The 19,887-nt window shown below is 49.8% G+C and overlaps 1 protein-coding gene across 2 annotated transcripts in view; it reads right to left on the bottom strand.

Moving 5' to 3' along the window:
* Nucleotides 1–19,887, bottom strand: part of COL5A1 (collagen type V alpha 1 chain) — a 131,077-nt gene that overhangs the window by 93,058 nt on the left and 18,132 nt on the right. For both annotated transcript variants that reach the window (XM_057409164.1, XM_057409163.1), the window contains exons 2-4: nt 10,679–10,846; nt 4,479–4,692; nt 3,693–3,855 (exon numbers count right to left, since the gene is read on the bottom strand). In XM_057409164.1, coding sequence (XP_057265147.1) covers nt 3,693–3,855; nt 4,479–4,692; nt 10,679–10,846 — 545 coding nt within the window. The remainder of the gene's footprint in view (nt 1–3,692; nt 3,856–4,478; nt 4,693–10,678; nt 10,847–19,887) is intronic.

Consider the following 19,887-nt stretch of genomic DNA (forward strand, 5'->3'; position numbering starts at 1 on the left):
GCAAAGGGGTTAAGTTCACCTCATCCAGGCCCAGGACAGGAACTTTTACCCCACAGATGCTGGGCAGCACTTCCCATGCACAGAGCTCTTCCAGCTGCGTGTGACGTGATCTCTGGTTGCTGCTGTAAACCAGCCACTGCTGGGGCTGAAGCGCAGCTCCAGCGACCTTCCTGAGCCAGGGCCTGAGCTTCGCTTCAACCCACATCTGCTCAACCAGTACAACAGGCTCAGCGCAGGGCCAGCTGAGCTGCTTTTCCATCACACCACCACGGCAAGGGGCAGGCTGGACAAGCCGACCCAGGGGAGGCGCCGTCCGCGCCGGTGTTCAAAGGGGTAAAGCTGCACACTGTTATGGCTAAACACAAACTGCGCCAGGCTTCGGGTGGGGGTGGGAGAGAGATGGGATCGGAGCCACATTGCTTGCTCTGAGAGAAGGAGGAAGGCTCAGGGAGGTAAGTGCTGTCTCCTGAACCCAGCAACAAGTTACACGTGGAGCAGAAGCGCCTCGGCATGAGCGTCTTCCGAGGATGCTCTCAAATTAAAGCCCACGAAGCACCCACATAGCCCGCAGCCAGGTTTGATGGTACAATGTGCAGCAGAGGTGTACGCCTAACAGCCAAGTAAACCCTGAACAGGGCAAAGCTTTGGCCTGACAGGGGCTCAGCTCACTCAGCTCTTGCTGCAGCACAGGCTCCCAGGGACCCATCAGTCCAAGCAGAGGCTGATGGGGCAGCCCTGGGATCAATACGCTGCTGCCAGAGAAGGACTCCCACTTCAGTTTGTTATCGCCACAAGAACTGGTGGGATCCTGCACAGAAAAGGGATTCCTGCAGGATATCACAGGCCTGGAGCGGGCAGCTCCTGCAGGGCATCACTGCCGAGTGGGGCCACATCACCAGGATGGCTTGGAAGAACTCCCTGGGTTTCAGGCAGAGGATGCTTTGCTTTCCGGGCAAGGGATTTTCCCAGACTTCATCCTCTCTGTTCCCACACCATGAGACCATGCTAGGCCGTGGTTTAAAAAACAAGCATGCCCAAAGAAACAGTTAAAGCCTCTAAAACCAAGATCATTCACATCCGACTTCCTCCTGTGCTGCTGTAGCCGCAGGAGTGCTGCCTGCTGCAGCCTGCAAGCAGAGGGAAAGTGTTTATGCTGCACCACGGGCTGTTTCTTTCCTCTTTCAGTCTGGCTGCAGAAAGCCCTTTGCAGTCTCACAACAGCATCCCCTCAGTCACAGCTGGAAGCCACCGCCACTTCCCAACCCCGGTGTGAGAGCCTGTCCTGACGTTTGTACCCTTGCGCTGAACAAGAGCTCAGCACAAAACCCCGCTTGTGCAGCCTGGCCGCCAGGCTGGGCCCTCTCAAACCTCCGCAGCCGCACAGAGACCCACACAGCCCCAGCCGAGTGCTCGGTAATGGGAGGAAGTCGTTCTCCCACTGCTGGAGAAGCACTCTGGAACTCCTCTCACCTTCCCCAGTGGGCTCCTGCTGCAGCAGAGGACGAGTGAGGAAGTCCCCATCTGGGTGCTCAAGGGGCAAACACAGCAGAGCTGCTCCTCCTGCAGCCCCAGCTGGACCTGGAGCTTGCGGAGTGGCAGCTTCCAAACCAACGTGTGTTTTGGGGTGTTACTGGATTTCAGTCCTGGCCACGAGGAGATGAATGCCCACGACTTACACCTCCTGCTGATCCATGCAGCCCGGCCCAGTGCTGCCTTCCACCCCGCTCCCAGCAAACCGGGCTATGCTAACTTGCAGCAAAAGGGACGAACAGAAGAACTAGCCAAATCCATGGGTGCAGAAAGCCCTGGGGAGCATCACGTTAGCCGAGGTTTGCAGAGCAGTTGCCACCAGCACAAGCAGCAGCCTCATTTCATCATTCTGCACTCAGTCCAGAAATTATCAGCTTTCCAGGAATACATCACTGGACAGTGAACACCCATTTCCCATTGTTCTGAGCCATGATTTTCCCTACACAGTTTCTGCTTAGGCTTGCAGAAAGAAAGGAGGGACCAAAGGAAATTAAGTTGCTGAGTTATGAAGGAAATTAGGTTATAGTCCAGTGCCTTCATGGGACCTATTCATTACATCCAGTTTAAAGCTGCTGGTGTCTTGATTAGTGTGTGGATGCACTGAAAACCCTTTTTGTCTGGCAAGAGTGACAAAAGAAGAAAGGACAGATCCCGGGACTAGAGAGGGAGGTTATACACATGCTGTGTGGTACCAGAACATTTGCTATAGGACAGAGAAAATACTTGCTAATTGTCCACTTCTCAGCGGCCAACCCCCCGGGAAGGGCTGATGGGTGCTGGAAGAGCGCTGACACCCATCACTCTGCATTCCCTGGCCTGGCAGAGGAATCAGCAGCCCAAAATCCAGGTAAGCTCTAAAACCCACCTGGGAACATCCCAGACCTCAGGGGCACTCCACTTAAAACACAGCATCCCGTGCAACCACTGATGGGTTTGGCCAAAGGTCCAACCTTTGCAACAGACGCTCCACTGCCCATTAAACCCAGCTCTTACTTCCCATTTGAATTGTTAACCTTCCCAGGGAACATCTATTAATTTAACAGAATTTAGAGCTTCAGCTCTAACTCTGTAACTGGGATTTTGGCAGCAACCTTCAGCCCATGCGTTCTTGCTGTGTTTACAGCAGACCAGCTCCCAGATGTTGGTACTGTTAAACAGACTGGAACTTTCCTCCTGAGTGACAGCAAAATGCAGACAAGAGCTGGCTTGGCTTCAGCTCCAATTATCCACTGCTAGGAGATGCGCCCCGTCCCTTTGCTGGGCTGGGGAGGCCCAGGAGATACAGCTCTCCCTCCACATAAATGCAATAAAACTAGGGAGATAGAGATCAATAGGTCTTGGTTTACACTCCAATGCACTGGCACTGATTTCAGGGAAGAAATCCTAGCTTGCAAGACAGATCAGAGACAAGATTCTCATACACATGAAAGGCTCACAAGTGCAGCAGAGCACTGAAGTCGAGACTGCTGGTGAAATGCATATATTAAACTAGTTGCTGAACTATGGGAAGAACTTCTGCCATATGTACCTTGGCTATAAATACTCCTCTATCTCTTTGCTTAAATGAGAGGAGCTCATGGTTAGCATTCCGCCCATCACGATGCTGGTTTGATTCTTGAAGGCAGTCGCTGTGTGGGAGGTGACAGGGCTGCCAGGCAAGCTGGTGAGGAGAGACCCCTTACGTCATGGTGCAAGAAACCAAGAACCGACGGACAATGCATGTGAAAAGAGCAAATTCCTACAGCCCCGGAGTGAACTGTGACTTGCAAAGGAGCTGCTTTCCCCAGCCTCCATTTACCACCCCTGCAACTCCACCTAAATCCTAACAGGGATGAAGGAAAACTTTCCCATGCTAAATGAGCTGAAGAGCTACAGAGACACAAAATCCCAGTGCAGGGGCTAGTCTGAGCCCCAGCAAGAGCATGAAGAGCAGAGGCGCTCACTCCAGCTGGACATCTGGCCCACTGTTTGCATCATTGCTACAGAAAGAACTTCCCTAGTTGAAACACAAGCTTACAAAGATATAAATGACATACAACAGTGTTCCATTACGCAAAACCACGATACAAGTTCCAAAACTGAGCTGCAAATACCCCATCAACCAGTCTTCAGCTCATCGCCTCTGTGGAACATCTCCAGAGCTGTCCATTGGCATGACTTACCTCAAAGACTTCCTCATCCAATATCCTTGTTCCAAATACAATGATGCCATTGACGTCAATGATGGGATGGTCACTTCTGTCCAAGAACTTAGTTATCTTCTTTTTACAGTCCAAAATCAAGGTGACGTTTTTCTTCTGCACACTGATAGCTACTCTGTGCCACCTAGAAGAACAGCCCCCAGATGTGTTAAACAGAGCCCTGGGCTTTCAAGAACAAGCTAACAATGGTATAACAACGAAGCTTTCACGAAGTGGTGTTCTGCAAGTCTTCATGCCAGCCACCATCTGCAACCACATGAAAACCATCCCGGGGAGACCCTAAAGATTTCACTTGCAATAGAGGCTGACTGACAGATGATGCCGTTCACTTCTCATCCCTCCAGAACAGGTAGGAGCACACCAGTTCTGGCTTCAGAAAGAAGCAGAGGGGAAAACCCCACCAATAACTCCCTGGTTATTGGTATTCCCCTTTTCCACCCTCCTCACATCCTGCAAAAGACCCAGTCAGGTTTTCCAAGACAAACCGATTTCTTCAGGCTCTTTGCAACAGAAGTCACTGTTCCTGCCCCCGTAAGTGCCAGACAATTTGCACTGAGTGGTGTCTGTCACCTTGCAGGTGCAGTGTTGATTCACCAAAGGGCAAAGCTCAAGGTTAGGACACTTGGCAGTAGTCAGAGGTGCGTACATACATTTAAACATACATGACTCCTAGAGTACACAACGTTCAACATGCTGGTATTCATATAGACAACGTACTTTTTCCTTCGTGCACAAAGTTTCACTTACTTGCCATCTGCTAGGTTAATGCCTCTAAAGAGAGGATAGTCTTCTGGGCCTGGCTTTCCTGTATGGTCTTCATACAGGAATACAGGAGATCTACCCAACTCCACACCAATTTGCTGGATCCCTTGCTCATTGTAAATTGAGATCAAGAAGGACTGACCTCCTTTCTTCGCTTTTACAGTGGTTAGAATGGAGAAGTCCTCTGGGAATGGGGAAGCTGGAGTGGAAAAGCAAAGAGGTTAGTCAGGTTTCTTTGAAGATTAAACCCTACCGAAGCAGTGCTGTTGCCTAATAACCCCTGGGGACACCTCTGGTTTATCTTTCCAGATGTGTGCAGATCAGCAGCCCGAAAAATATGGGGCAGCATCTTAGTTGCCAGGTGAAGATCAGGCTTCCCCCCCAAAGCCTGTTGGGATAAAGGATTGGGATGGGCTGCACCCCAAAGTAGATTGCACCAGCAAAACCAGTGTAGAGCAGAGTCCCCCAAGGGCTACCTGTTCTAATGGCACATTAAAAAGCCAAGCACAGAATTGAGCATCTCTGAGCATCATTCATTTATGAGCAGAAAGCCATTTTCCAGCCCTTGTTGCAATCTCTCACAGAGCCAAAAGCCACCCTATCTTTGAACTTGCAAGCAAAGGATGGCAAGGGATCTGCTGTTTTGGGATGAGACCATAGCGCCAGGAAACAGGGACTCTAAAAACCCTGCTGGTTTAAATCTGTGCTATTTGCACTTAACCTTTCCTTAGCATGTTCTAGAGCTTTTTAGGAGACAAGGCAAAGACTTTGTTTCACATATCATGAGGTCCCCAGATTAACAAGATGTCGGAGGGACAGAGGAAATGATGCAGCCCGGTGCCAGTTCAGCACACACAACACTGAAGGGGTTTATTTAAGGGAGCAGGGAAGTTGCATCAGGTTGTGTCTGCTGCAGATGAGAACGGTGTCTGTGCCTTCGGCTTTCAGGACCGGAGCAGACAGAAAGATCTGCAAACAGAAATAAACCTGGCAGTGAGCAGGAGACACGGATTTGTGTGCATGTTAAAAAGCAGTCAGTGTTTCCTAGCTCTTTCTGCACTCAGGAGAGCCACCCTGTCTGATCTCAGGCAATTCCTGTCTGTGTTTCTGCAAGGTTTGGAAGCTTCAAGTACGGAGCAAGCACTGTCAGCACAGAGCAGATGCTCTGCACGGGAGGAAGGGTCAGTCCCCTGAAACACAAGACAAATGCAGGTCAGCTTTCGAGTCACAGATCACACCCGGGGCTGGACACAACTCCCCTAACTTGGGACTTCTCTGCCATTCAGCCTGGGAAGATGAGCCCAAACTGAACATCCTGGGTGCACGTCCCAAACTGGACACTTAAAAACACCAGAAGGAGCAGTAAAGGGGATTTCTTGCCCAAATGATGACTGAAGAGGGGACCCACAGGGCATAACCTGCTCAGATGCTGCATTTCAGCAGCGTGAGACTTGCAGGGGATCTTGCCTTTGAGGTCCAGGCTTTCTGAAACAAGGGCTGCATTGTACCCCTGGGTATCTGCTTGAGAAATCTTAAACCCTGGCAGGGTAAAGTGGGGCAGCCGGGCCACAGGCACCACAGGCTGTGCTGGGACCAGCGACGTGTGGCAGCCAGCGGCAAGCAGGGACGGGAACCCCACAAGCCCTCAGCTCCAAACTGAGACACGCAGCCATGTGAACCACCACAGCTGTCGAGCTCTGTGCCCATAAGCTTCAAATCCACTTCCTGCACCCCTGCAGGCTTTTCGTAGGTAGCACCTCAGGGCTCCATAAGGGATTTTGACCCAGGGACTGGACCAGGACCATGGGAGTGTTGACCACAGCAAACCAGCAAGTGCTTAACCTCTCCTCTTCTGCCTGGGACTTGCTTTAGCTTCTATGAACAGTGGTTTGAATGCATCTGCCTGCCTAGCACAGGGAGCGGGAGGCAGGAGCAGGCTCTACTGCATCACACCCAGCACTGCTACAAACAGCTTGTGCAAACAGAGGACACAGAGGGGGAGAGCTGAGGATACCTACAGAGACACACACTGTTTGCACCAAGTTAATATCCCTCACCTTGGTTGAACAGCCTTTGGAAAGAAGCATAAGGCAGCGCTCTGAATAGAAGACTCACGGCCAGTAATTAAATGCCATGATTATAGCCTGATTTCCCCCTAGGACACAGACCTAGATGTTTGGCAAATGCAGGCATCCTATTATCCTGCCTCCCATAGGAACCACTGAGCTTTATCTCCCTCCTGCTGTACACAAATCCTCCTGTAGAGCTGAATCAAGACCATACGCCTTCCTGGTTCCAATTACAGGCTACAGTTTTGGGCCTTTTATGAAAAATAGCTCATGTCCAAAATGTCATTAGGAAGCCACAATGGTACCTTCAGCCTGGACAGGCTGCCAACTCATTAAAAAATCTGCTTTTAATTTTTTTTTCACTATTAAGATGTCTCCATGGCGATGCGAGTTTCTCAACCCAAATAACCATAATGGATGAATTATAGCTGACATTACTCTGTACTGCTCTGCTGTGCTGGCAAAACAACAATGGCTTCACTGTCACAGCTAGAAGTGGCCCAGGCTACTGAATGATGTATGGAAACACAGCCACACCGGCAGCAATACTAATAAATGCATCATAATAAATATACGAAGCACTAATAAGTACTAATAAATACAGAGTAATAAATACAAGAGGATTTGGGTCAATTGATACAGACAATGGAGACAACCCCTCAACACTGGGTCTGGGATTAAGCCCTTATCTTCAATTCATTTCTTCAAACGAGCTCATGCTGAGAGATGCTGCACATCCATCCCATCACTCAACAGCACTGAACAGCACTGCTCCAATGGTGGATTTAGCTCAGCATCACTTTCCTACCCCGTGGCCAAGTCCTTTCACATTCACCACATGCAACCGCCTGCAAGGTGGCGAAGGGTTAAGACCCCGGTTCTGCAGATGGAGCCCTGGGAAGAGCTGAGGAGGTCCAAGGTGGGTACAGACCCCTCCACCCCACACAGCTCCTGCACAGCACATCAATGCTGTGGGCTTCACTTGCGCGCATTGCACCCCTGCTATGCCCCGATATGCAACCCAGCAGAGCCAGGCTGAGCTGCTGCTACCCCGAGCACCAGGACCAGGAACTAAAGGCTTCTGTACCAGCTCATGTTCTTCAGGACAGGGACAGATAGGACCGTCTTAACCCAGACCCTGCAGGTGTAGCCAGACACAGCCTGAAATAACGAGCCCCGCTGCTGAGCTGGGAAGGAAGAAAAGCTTTAGCTGCTGAATAGCAAAAAGGCAGCAAAAGCAACGAGCCGAGCCAGCTCCCAACACAAACACAAAGCAGATCCGTTGTGGAGATGGTGTCATTCCCAGAGCCGCTCTTCAGGGGGAAACAGCTCTTCAACGGTGCCACCAACTTCTGGCCTTCATCTGAGCAGACTCAGCTTCAGAATGACTTGTTTTCCTCAGAGAGGGCTGCTTGAGCTATTATAGAGAGGTCTGAGCTCTTAAACATGCGCATATGCAGACACCCACAGGAAGTGTGGAGAGCATGAGGTTGCTTGAAGAATGCAAATGACATTTTGCTGTTTGCCACTGAAAACTTTGCCTTTCTTGCCTCTGCTTTTGCTGGGAAGCAGAACTTGAGGGAGCGAGGACCAAGAGCACCGCAGCAGGATTCCTCACACTTGTGAGCTTGTAGAAACAGATAAACTTTTACGTGTATCTTGCTTTGCCGGCTGTGGCAGCAGAACGCAAAGCCCATCAAACTGCCATCTTAGAAAAGCACCAGCTTCTAATGAGCACAAACCGTCTCGTGCAGTGTGCATTTGCCTCGGGTGCTCTATAACCCGCCTGGTAATAGGAAATCACTAAACCCGCATTCCCCTGGTATGCTGCACTGCAATTACTTTATCATCTTTATCTCCTCTCTCATTCATTTGGTGGCGTGAGCTGAAGTCACATCCAGCTATGGCGATGCACTGAGCAAACATCTGTTCATCTGATGGAAAACACTAGGGGTTCTTCACTCTTCCCATTTCCTTAGCAAACTGCAGAGAAGACTCAATGACTTTGGAAGCCTCCAGAGAGGAACAAAGCTGCTTCCATCACTCCATGGCTGTCCAGATGATTAAATGACTGAAAAGTTGCTCGATGACACAAGGAAACACCATCCAGATCTTCTCACCCAAGGACGACAGCAGGTGCAGAACCAAGAACTCAATGAGGACATGCAAGTAAGGTGGGACAACAGTAAGCTAATCTCCTACGATGCCGAGTTCTCTCCCGTTACCGTGCTTCAATTCCGCACGTTGTCTTGTTCTGTTAACCTCTGTCATAACTGGTGCCATCCACTCTCCTTACTACATTAATCGGAGTACTCCATCCTTGTCTTTATTTCCTGGGATCACCACTGTTTGCTAGTGGTGATCAGGCAACATTTCACAGTGGCTACGACAACTACTGGAAAGCTCTCAAATCCACTACAGCTGTACATTCCAAACTGGAACCACTTTCTTGAAGCACTTCTGAAGCAGAAGATGCAAGTTAGGCCAAAACTTCAAGCCCTTTCAGGTACATGGAAAGAGAGTACATCAAAGTGGTCAGACATGCACTGGTCAGGTTGAGTTGATCTTGCCTTGGGACAGATGGATGACTGCAGGGACCACTGCAGGGCTCCTGAATGAATGTTCATCCCTGGGATAAATATCCCACGCATCTACAGGCACAGTCCTCTGGGACATGGGGAGAACCTGGCTGAGGGGTGCAGCTGAGCACATGATGGTACCATCTATAGTCAGAAGGGAGTGTCCTGCCCCAGGCAGCAATAAAGACAAATCCAGGGTCTGTTCTGCACTTCTGCAGACACTGAAACAGGGCTTCAGGCAAAGCCACGCAGCTCCTTTGCTAGGGGTTAACTGTGCCATGGAGGGTTACCAGCCCACAGCACAGGCACAGATGCCCTCATCCCATATGCGAGACACAGGGTATGCTCCTGCTCACCACAGGTTAAACAGAATTCACCTGCTTATTGTCACAGCAGGATGATAATGAAGTCTGGAAACAACCTTAATGATAACAGATGCAATGAAAGAAATACAGGGCTGGAGGATGCCAGCGCAGCAGCAGTGCAGCCTCAGCGTCCTTGGTCAGGCCACTGACAGGCTGGCTCTAATAGATACAGCATGCTCGTTAAAAGTGGTGGCACAGCACATTACCAGGGATCCAGCTAATGCATTTTTACCATTAGTTCTCTCACACACACCAAAGGAAGATGTGTGTGTGCGTCTGCTTTGCTTAAGTCATCACTGCTTCACAGAGCACTTATACCCAGCATCTTTCTGCCTCATTGCTAAACCTTCCTCAGCAAAGGCACTTTCCTCAGACCTACAAAGTCCACAAACCATGCCTACCGCCAGCATCCCTGCACTCCCCCGTGTAAAACAGGGATGCAGCAGTGGTCCTTATGGTACCTGTACGGTATATGCTCAAAACCGAAGCTTCTGGGCAGTGAGTAGTTTGGGTCTATAATGTGTCAGGGCTTTTTACAAGCACATTTTACTCTGCAGCACTGATTGCCCATTGGGCTGAAAAATTAAACCCCGGTGCATCCTCAGTGACAAATGAAGCAGCAGCAGCAGCAGCCCACACGCCTCAATGGCTTTGTGAACTTCTGCATCTTAGTGGCTTTCCCCAGTGAGCCTCCCATTTCTTCAAACTTCTTCCCTTGGGACATCTGTTCTCATGGGGCAGTCTGGTTTTTACACGGTGATTATTTATGCTGCGAGAGACACCGCAGCCACAGAGTAAGACCCCACTGTGCTTGGCACGCCACAAACACCATGCAGTCTGCGTTCTTTTGCATCTTCCAAGTCTCTCTCCCCAGCTGGACATCACGGTGATAATGAGACAGTAGAAGCTTCCTAGCATGGGAAGAACAGATGTAGGCACTGGCCACATCTGCCGTGAAGCCCACCACCATGTGCAAGTGCAATGATAAAAGAACCGCTTACTGGGATGTTATTTGACAGCTGAATGTTTGCAGTGGAATCACTCCCTGCATCCCAAGGGATTATCCAAGCACACTTGGAAAGAGAAGGAATCATGCAGTGCCCTACATGTGCCTGCAGAATCTGAGAAAAGCATCAGATATTTCCATATGACAGATAAAACCGTGGACTCACCAGGATACAGCTGCTTTGTCGGTGCACTAAGCTGAGCATCTTTTGTTACTCTGTAAGCAACATCTGCTTCTTTTGAAGATCTTCTGCTTGTGCAAAACCCTGTTGTTTTTGTTATACCATCAGGTAAATTATGAAAATCTAATACCTTCAAGAGGTCTGCAGGATCAGCTGTAGAAAGAAAAGGAGAAAACAAGAATTAGCAGGCAACAGGAGTGGTGCTTGTTCAGATCCGAATCGGTATTAGTCAGCATCACACAAATCAATCATCACAGTTCTAAAAACAGATGAAATATGTTTTCAATACATCTGCAAATACATTGCTAATACCAGCTTCAAAGCCAGGACGCTGTGCTGCTGGTCAGAAATGCTAACTCAGTGCAGAGAGGAACAGCTGTCTGCGCTAGGGCAGAAGGGAGAGCACACTGTCAGCTACAGAAGTTAGATTTGCTGGATGTCTTCACTCAATCTCCATTATTCAAGTACCTCCTGGAGATTAAGCATTGACAGGAAATTCATGATCCTAGAGAAAGGCTTTAAATCAGAAGTTGCCCTCATGCTTATGCAAACATTCCCATTCCTTTTTCTTAAGTTGGTTGATCCAAAAAGCTGTTCTGAAGCAAACATCTGAACCAGCTTCCCTGGAGGGTCACACACACCACACAAAACAACCACACACCAGCTCACACTGATGGGGTAACAGGTCAACCACGAGCCATGCCTCGGTGGGTTATGGCAGAGCAGGATCCCAGCGTGGTGCTTTGATGCTGATGGCTGGTCCTGCTGCCCATGGGCTTGCCCAGAGCCTCGCAGCATTTGAGCCCAGCATCTAACCCTGCCCGGGGCGAGACAAGGCAACACGAGGCAGGGATGCAGCTCATAGAATGATCACAAATAGCCCAATTGCATTCAGAGAGGTGCGTGGCATTCCTGCTGCTGCAAAAAGGACACATCTCCCAGTGCAGGAAAGACGGAGAGGATTTGCAAGGGATGTGCCACACGCGACTGGCTCCATCCATGGGGAAGGGCTACAGCTCGGCCATCAGCGCTGAACACAAACACCCCAGGCACTGGAAAGAAAGAGCATGAACAGAACTTTTACAATACGAAAAGTTTTGGTTACCAAGAAGATCAGCCTAATATTTGCATGGAAAATCCGTGTACATTGTTAGGCAGTGTTTAGAAGTTTCCACAATCCTGAGAAGCTGGGCTCTCAATGAGAGATTACAAACATATGGCAGATCCAAGCCAATGCTGCAGATAAACCAGCTGAGGGCCTGGCCTGCGCAGCACACAGCTGTGCTGCTTCCTCATCCCTCATTCCTGTTAGTATATGGATGACACACATTTGTCTAAGCTGTCCTTGACACTTGGATCTTCCCACCGCCTTCAATCATGTTTCATTGCACCCAGGAATATCTGCACACATAGAGCCCAAGCTGCATTTAAACAACTAAAATTACAACCAAGCTCCAGATCTGCTTCCAGTTACCTCCCTGTGCTCCAAGAGGTTCAAATGAGCCAGCTCCTAAGCTGCCTCCAACGTGGATTTAGGGAGGAGAGGGGGAAAAGGCAAAGGCAAGGGGGAGGGGATGTGAATTCCAGAGTCCTGACATCAGCCCGGTCCCCACGCAGGGTGCAGGGGTCCGCGCCTCGCTCACAGCACTGCACATAAACCATCCTGCAGAGCGGGGCTGGGCAGGAACAGAAACCTCTGCAGAGGAGCCCATCGTCCAAAAGCGTGGCTGCTGTTGGGACAGAGCCTGCGCGAGCATCATCTCCTGTGTCAAGGGAGCCCCGGCAGCCAGCAGAGCCAGTCATGGGGTCTCATAGGGGAGAAGTGTACAGCGCTGGATGACTTAAGTGCTGCTCATCACTGTGATCATCTTATAGCTAAAGTGCAGCGCACTGACAGGAAGGTTGACATGAAAACAGAGGATTTCAGCAGCTCTACACATGAACAGAATGCTTGCCAAAAGCTCCCACAGAGGTCACAGCACGGTGATGGGCATTCACTGAAGCTGGACCTGCTGCAAACAGGTAGCAGGCTCAGCACTTCATGCTGTGCTTAGAGCCCTTTGAGCAACACCACCCTCATTATCAGAACCTTGGTGCAGCACTTGTGTAAGGGGTGATTCAAACACAAGCTGAGAGCCTCCAAACACAACATGTAATTAATTCATCTTCATTTTACAGGAAGATCCCCTATACCTCCATAAGGATGATGGATTAGGTCAAAGCAAGATATTGAAGTAGAATAGTCTGGGTATTGCACAAACAAACTACAAACCCCACAGGTAACCAGCAGGAGAATAAATAACCTCTGCTCAGATGTGCATGAATGCCTCATCTCTGCTTGCTCTTGGAAATCAAAGAGGATGTGAGGAGGCAGCTGAAGCCCTACAGAGCACTCGTGTTACTCTTCATCACTAAGAAATCAGTTGGAGTAGGACTTAAACAGCATGAAAGTCTCCAGCTCCTTCCAGAAGGATGAGCTCCCCACAGCAGCAGCTCCGATTCCTGCCCAGCTCATCAGTTGATTTATTTCCCTGGACTTCTCAGCCAAATCTAAACTCAGCAAGCTCCTGTTAGGAGCTCCGACAGCACCGTGCACATTGGACAGAGACCAGACTGACCAAAACCAGGTCCTACAGGGTATTCCTTGCAAGCTTGCACTGAGCTTGGCCTTCATCCGAGGACTGAATTAGCTGGTGCTTTATGAAAGCTTTTTTCTTTCCTTGCTCTTCATGAATGACATTACTATGCAGCGTTACACTGGATCCTTCTTTCACGAGATGCACAGGGCTTCCCAAGGACCAGGTCCTGCTGAGCCAGAGGAGCGTGGCAACAGACCCAGTACACAGAGGCAAACCCTAAATAGCCAAATAGCCAAACTGGGGCCAGAGGCTGCCCCAAAAGCCTGCACCCAGCAGCGTGGAGAGCCCTGGAACAAGTCTGAGCATTACTTCCCATTTTACATCTGGAAACCTGCCCAAACTCTTCAGGGTTCCGCCACATTCATTTGGCTGCTCAGGAAAAGCTTTGCCTGGACACCCCCAGAGCTCAAAGCCAACCCTTCAAGAAGGTTTGCAGGAAGAAAAGCAGGGGATGCTTTCCCACACCATGCCCAACCTGCTCCTTCCTCTGTGGGCCTGGACCAGCACCCACCAGTCAACAAGAAACCAGTTTCCCAACCAGGCTGGTGTCCTCGCTGTGGTAAGAGCTGTACCTGCAGTGGTTTGCATACTTCAAGTGAGGCAGCACCTACATCCTCCTCTCCACAGACCCCTTGTCCAGGGGAGCCATAAAGGATGCTGCACACTTGGTGCACTGCTGAAAACAGGTTTACTTTTCCAACTGCCTTTTGTAAGTGGGCAGGAGGCCCCCAAAGATCTCAATGGACCAGAAGCTGAAAAGGTTTTAGCAAAGCAGTTTAATAAACTGAAATTACACACATCCCACTAGCAAGCTTTCAGCATCTTCACTGAACACATCCCTAGAAATACCCCCTTTCTTCAACTTTTTGCCTTACAATACCCTTCAATATGGAAACAAAAATCTCACCAGCATCCCGAGACACATTCATGGTGCACAGCTGACCTGTCCTTGTAGTAATACAACCACCAAGACATGTGGGTGTCTAAAGAAGAGGTCACCAAACTTAGCAGTGGAGAACCGTTCTTCTATATTTGGTTTCGTAACAGCTAAAGGGCATCCAAAGACCTTCAGGACTTAATGACACAGCACTTGGTCATACTATGGTTTATGTGCAATTATTGCTAAATATTTGAGGTCACAAGGTGAGGAATGAATAAGCATTTATGTTCCCAGCTCATCCCAGGTGCCTTCTGCAGCTTTCTCATCATTTAATACAGAACCCACCAGTCTGGCATTTATATCCAAGGGATGCAGGCTTCCTGGGAGCAAAGCCTCCCTATATGAACACACAATATAAAACAAACTCTCCATCTTATCCTGCAGCAAGTCATTACAGTAGATAAAGTGAATAAGGATTATTTCAAGAGCAGCATCTCCTCGAAAAGTACCTTAAATCCCACAGAAAGGTGGGGGAAAAAGAAACATTTTCCCAGCCAAAGCAAAGCAATCCACTGCAGCTGATCTGCCCACAATAAACCAACTGCTTAAATCCCCTTCTTTCCCCTTGTTTTGTCTTTAAACCAGAAAATCACCAGCATCTGCATTGTGAGGAGATTGCGAGAGGCATAATAAGGCACTCTGCCTACACCCAGATGACAAGGATGAAGTTACTGCCATGTTTCCCCCCATTAATATCAATATATCCTGTGCAAACAACATTAGGCACCGCACCACCCTGTCTCACTGCATTACCTTCTCCAGCAGGAAAGGAGGATGCTACAGAGCCGCCTGAATGCACAGCAAAACCACATTCCTGGGAAGAGAAGTTTATTCTTAGCACTGAATAAACACTAATTGTGTCCTTGGGAGGACCGCGCTCAGACCTGCGGTGAGCAGGGTTCAGCGTGCAGAGGAAAGGATGCCCTTCCACTGTGCTCAGGGCTGCTCACTCTCCAGAGGTTGACACAGATATCATGGCTTGTCCTAGGAATTAAATACCAAGCGCTAACGGCTCCTGTGCTGAGACCCATAGGAGACAGCCAAGCACAGATGAGAACTGGAAGGTGCTTCACTTAGCGATGGATTTATACAGAGCCTGGAGTCTCCAGGTCCTGCCTGTGGAATTTCAATGATTTCTACTCTTCTCTAAACAATTTTCACCACCTAGCTGCAGCCCTTGGATAACTGATGAAAACAAGGTGGCAGAGGCTAAGGCAAAATACAGTCTAAGAAATAAGCATGCAAAGCTCCAGTTGCTATTGTTCAAGCATCCTTTGGAGGGACTTAATAGAGCCCCTTAAATTCTTCATTCAGCATCCCAGCAGCCCAATAAAATGAAAATATATATTTGGACAAAGAGGAAAGGCATTTTAAGGAGGAGAATTGATGAATCTGAAGTGCGGGACTGAAGATATAAAAGTTTGCTCCCTAGGAAGGAGCATAATACAGCAAAAAAGGCCAGCTACAAAAGAGGTCAGACGCTCATCTGGTGCACATCAGCTCCTTCCAATAGCTGCAACAGAGCTGCGGCACTTCACACTGCTCTAGATAGCTGAATATTTCACCAGTGACTCATGTCATCCCCTTATAGGGTTGTTTTAAAGGCCCAAATAGTCCCAACTGTGAACAAAGGAAACCATTATGCAGAGTGGATTCGAAAGATCGTATGCATAATCCCAGAAGGGAAAGAAAAACCCCAAACTGATACTGGAGCAGCTCTGCAAGACTACATTAAACTCAAAGAATCAAATCATCTTTGTTCCTGCGAGCATAAATCTTTTTCTCTTAAATCAATCAATCATTTGGGTCTCTAACAAAGCCGTGGTGGCAGCAGCAAAGAGCCAGCACAGAGCCGGCCTCTCTCCACACAACGGCATCAAACCACGCAAAAAACTCTCTGCTGGAAATGCCACGTGAAAGTTAAAGGCACAAAGCACAGAGAACAGGCAGCGTTCGGGATGGGGGAGCCCCAGCCCCATGCAACAGCAGCAAAGAGCCCATTCACTGTAAGGAATCGAGGGTTTCAGATCGTCACCCGAAAGCTGGGGGCAGCCGGTGCTGTGTGCCAGGAGCGCACAGAGCAGAGCACCCACGGGTGGGTCCTGCACTTCCCAAGGAGCTGCTGACCCCATTCCCACGAATCCTGGTCAAAAGCAACGAACAAGATCCAGAGCAGGGAAGGGGCAGCAGAGGGGGCCCAGACGGGCAGGTCTGAGGGTGCAAAGCAGGCGCAGGGTCCCTTTCCCTGCCCACGGGCAGCCCTACAGGGACCCATGGGGTTTGCATTGGGTATCACCAGCTCTTCCCAGGAAGGGGCCACAAATCCTTCCTCCCACCCCCCCTTCCCACTGCAGCAAACCACCCCATCCACTCAAGAGCACAAAGCTTTTTAAGACGGAGCCCAAGCCAAGCTCCCAGCCCATGTCAGCGCTCACTGCGACTGTTCAGTGTCCAAGGAGGTTTTATGGGCCCCTTCCTGACAGCAGGGTCAGGAGAATGAGGTGAATCACCAGCTTCAGCAGTGTCCTTGCCCCTGCTCACAGGGCCAGGGATGCCTCACATGCCACCCTGCCCACTCCTCCCATCCCAGCCAGCCAGGGCCCAGGGGAGCTTTCCAATCCCCCACCCATCAGGATCGAGTATTTCTGGGTCACTGTGACATTTCTGAAAGGGTTTCCAGCACAAGTTTCATTGGTGCCTTGCCCTTTAAACAACTGAGGCTGAGCGGAGCCTGAAACCTGTGAGCTGTTAAAGCTACAAACTCACACACTCGGCAGATCTGCAGAAGGAAACTGTGACGGAGCATGACTCCATCTTTGGAATGATGAACTGAGAGGTCTTACAGAGAGCTCGGGTTTAGGAGCAGTTTCTGGAAGCCAGCCACAAGGAGATGCAAGTTATGAGCAAATGAACAGGCACCCTCCCCTCCTGCCTCCCAGCCCAGGTCTCTGCACCCTTTACTCAGAAAAGCATCCTTTAAAATCCTTGCGAGGGCCCCGATTGCCTCAGCCTTATGGGAGCACAGAGATGGATGAGCAAGAGATGGGAACAGCACCCAAGGAATCAGTCTGAACAGCATCACTTTGGGTCCGGTCACACTCTACTGTGACCCTGCCGCACAGTCAGGGCCACACAATGAGACACAGGCTTCACTCCAGGCTAACAGCAGCTTTGTCAGAGTGGCATTCACTGCTCCTACAAGTGATCATTATTTTCTGCCTGGGCCTTGCAGGACACTGCCTTCCCCAGTTCCCAGTGTGGGACTGGCACCTAAGCCAGCAACACAGGGCTCCTGCAGGTGTATCTGAAGGTGGAAAAGGGAAGTTCAACCTTTTGCCTTTTCTCTAAGGAGTGCACTTGTTTCCAGACGTTGTGGCACTGAGACAGCATTTGCATTTTCAGAGTGCTTTATAATGATGAACCGCTTAAAGCTCAGCAAGATCTAATTAGGGCCTGATCTTGCAGCACATTAAAGTTTTGTAACCAGTTTTAACGGGGCAGAAGATACAACTCTCCCAAGGAAGGGAGAAGCTGACACGATCATCTCCCAGACAGGGGGAAACCACACATGAAGACCCGACAGAAAAGCCTCTTGCAGCCAGTGTGAGCATCCTCCTGCAGCTGCAGCCACCTGCAAGCCACTGCTCATGGGCTCTGCAACACAACAGATGGCACCTTTCTCCCTCCTTTCGCACCCAAAGCTACTTCACACTGAACCGGGAACAAGGGCATCACCGTTTGAATGAAACCAGGGAGACATGGCTCAAGGCAGGGCAGTGCAGAAGATCACGTTCCCTCTCAGCATCTTCTGCCATCTAAACCAAGGTAGTCTGGAAAGAACATACATAGAAACAGCCTCCCTCCAGCCCTCCCATAGCCATGCCCAGCCCTTCCGCTGCTGTTGTGCTGGAAGCGGATCTCCCATCCAGGAGCCTCATTAAGCACATTAACACAAGCACCTGCATAATTACAGTCATTCCCATCGGGGCAAACCCCGCAGCGCCAGCCGGGCCGCTGAATCAGCAGCGCTGCTCTGGCTCCTCACCGCAAAGGGAGCGGAACCCGAGGTTTGCTGCACCCGGGATGCCCCAGGGCGCTCACTGCGGAGCTGAACACCCATTTTCAGGCGCTGTGGGGTTTAGGGGTCTGTGAAGTTAATGGGACCGGGCATAAGTCATTCGGAATATTTCATTGGTTACTAATAGAGCCCAACACCATTTCCAGCACTGCCACATACTTTGACAGAGGGAAAGAAATGCAAAACTAAATCTCTTAGATGCCTTCACCAATGAACTCTTCCATTTACTCTTTATCTATATCCTGTTTTCCTCAAATACGTAGCCAGAAGGTGAATTTCAAGTTAGGATCTGCCTGACTTCATGGGAACCGTTTCTGAAGCTCGTTTTCCTGGTTTTTTCCCCCTCCCTTTGCAAGGTTTACAGCCCACGTCTGCACCAACACGGGTCCTGCTTCCACAGCAAGAGCAGGAGGACGAAGATGCAGAATTAACCACCCACAGCCACGAGTTCCATCAGTTCTCAGCGAAACCACAGAGCAGCCAAGGAGCCTGTTGCCTCCAGCAGGGAGAAACTCACCCCCTGGGTTACTGGCTCCTAATGATTTTCTCAGTTCTAATCCGTATTTATTCAGCAGATCTCTGGCCCGGTGAGGTGTTTAAATGGATTTCTTTGTTGGCATCACCCCGGAATTAACATTATTTCACCAGAGCAGCTGAGGGGTTTTTTTTACGTACCAGCTATAATGATATATAATCTGCTGAGTCCAACCACGCACAAGAGGCAGCTCATCCAAATACAACACTCCAGCTCCCATTCCCGTCCGATTTCCAGTCCCATTAGAAATAAAACACGTGTACATGGTGTATTTCCCTAATACCCACGTTAAGAAACGGCACATTGGGGGTTCTGCATTAAAACACGCGATTCCACCCCCATCCCCGGGTCCAAGCAGCACCAAACGGTGGCAGTGGGTTTAGTGCCGTTAACGGAGCACATCAAGTGGCATTAGGGTAACATCCAGAGCCTGCAGCTCAGCCTTGACAGCCCTTGGTGATCTCTGACCGCCGGTCATTAGCGGAGAAACCCAGCTCATTACCCCGGAGCAGCAGCTCCATTACACGCAGCTATCAGGAGCCGAAGAGGTGCAAATTACCCAGCCCCTCCTCCCGGCACCGCCCCACCTGGATGGGAGACAAATCCTCCCTCAGGAGCCTCCTGCTTCAGGAACTGATGTGAAGGAGATGACGGGTTTTGCTCATCACGTACCAATATTCCTGTACGACGATGCCTTCATCTGCTCAAAACCCACAGCAGCCACAATTGGTGTTTTGCAGCAGTGACCAAGTCACGCAGGGACAAGAACCGGCTTTACAAACTGTGGGTCACGCCTACGTCCCCTCCTTCACATATTTCCTATTAAACGGTTTACAATGTGATTTCTCCATTCACTGTTCTTGGAAATATCAGCTGCACCCAATAACCGAGATGTCATTTCAGGCCTTCCATTTGACGTGGAGAATTCAAACCCAAAGATAACATCTCATTGAAATCCGCTACTATAAAAGCTAACAAGAAATATCCAAGGTATCCATCCAA

The sequence above is a fragment of the Pezoporus wallicus genome, unplaced genomic scaffold (genome assembly GCF_028554395.1).
Source record: "Pezoporus wallicus isolate ANWC-B61680 ecotype Strahan unplaced genomic scaffold, APGP_CSIRO_Pwel_v1 contig_8341, whole genome shotgun sequence".
Taxonomy (NCBI): Eukaryota; Metazoa; Chordata; class Aves; order Psittaciformes; family Psittacidae; genus Pezoporus; species Pezoporus wallicus.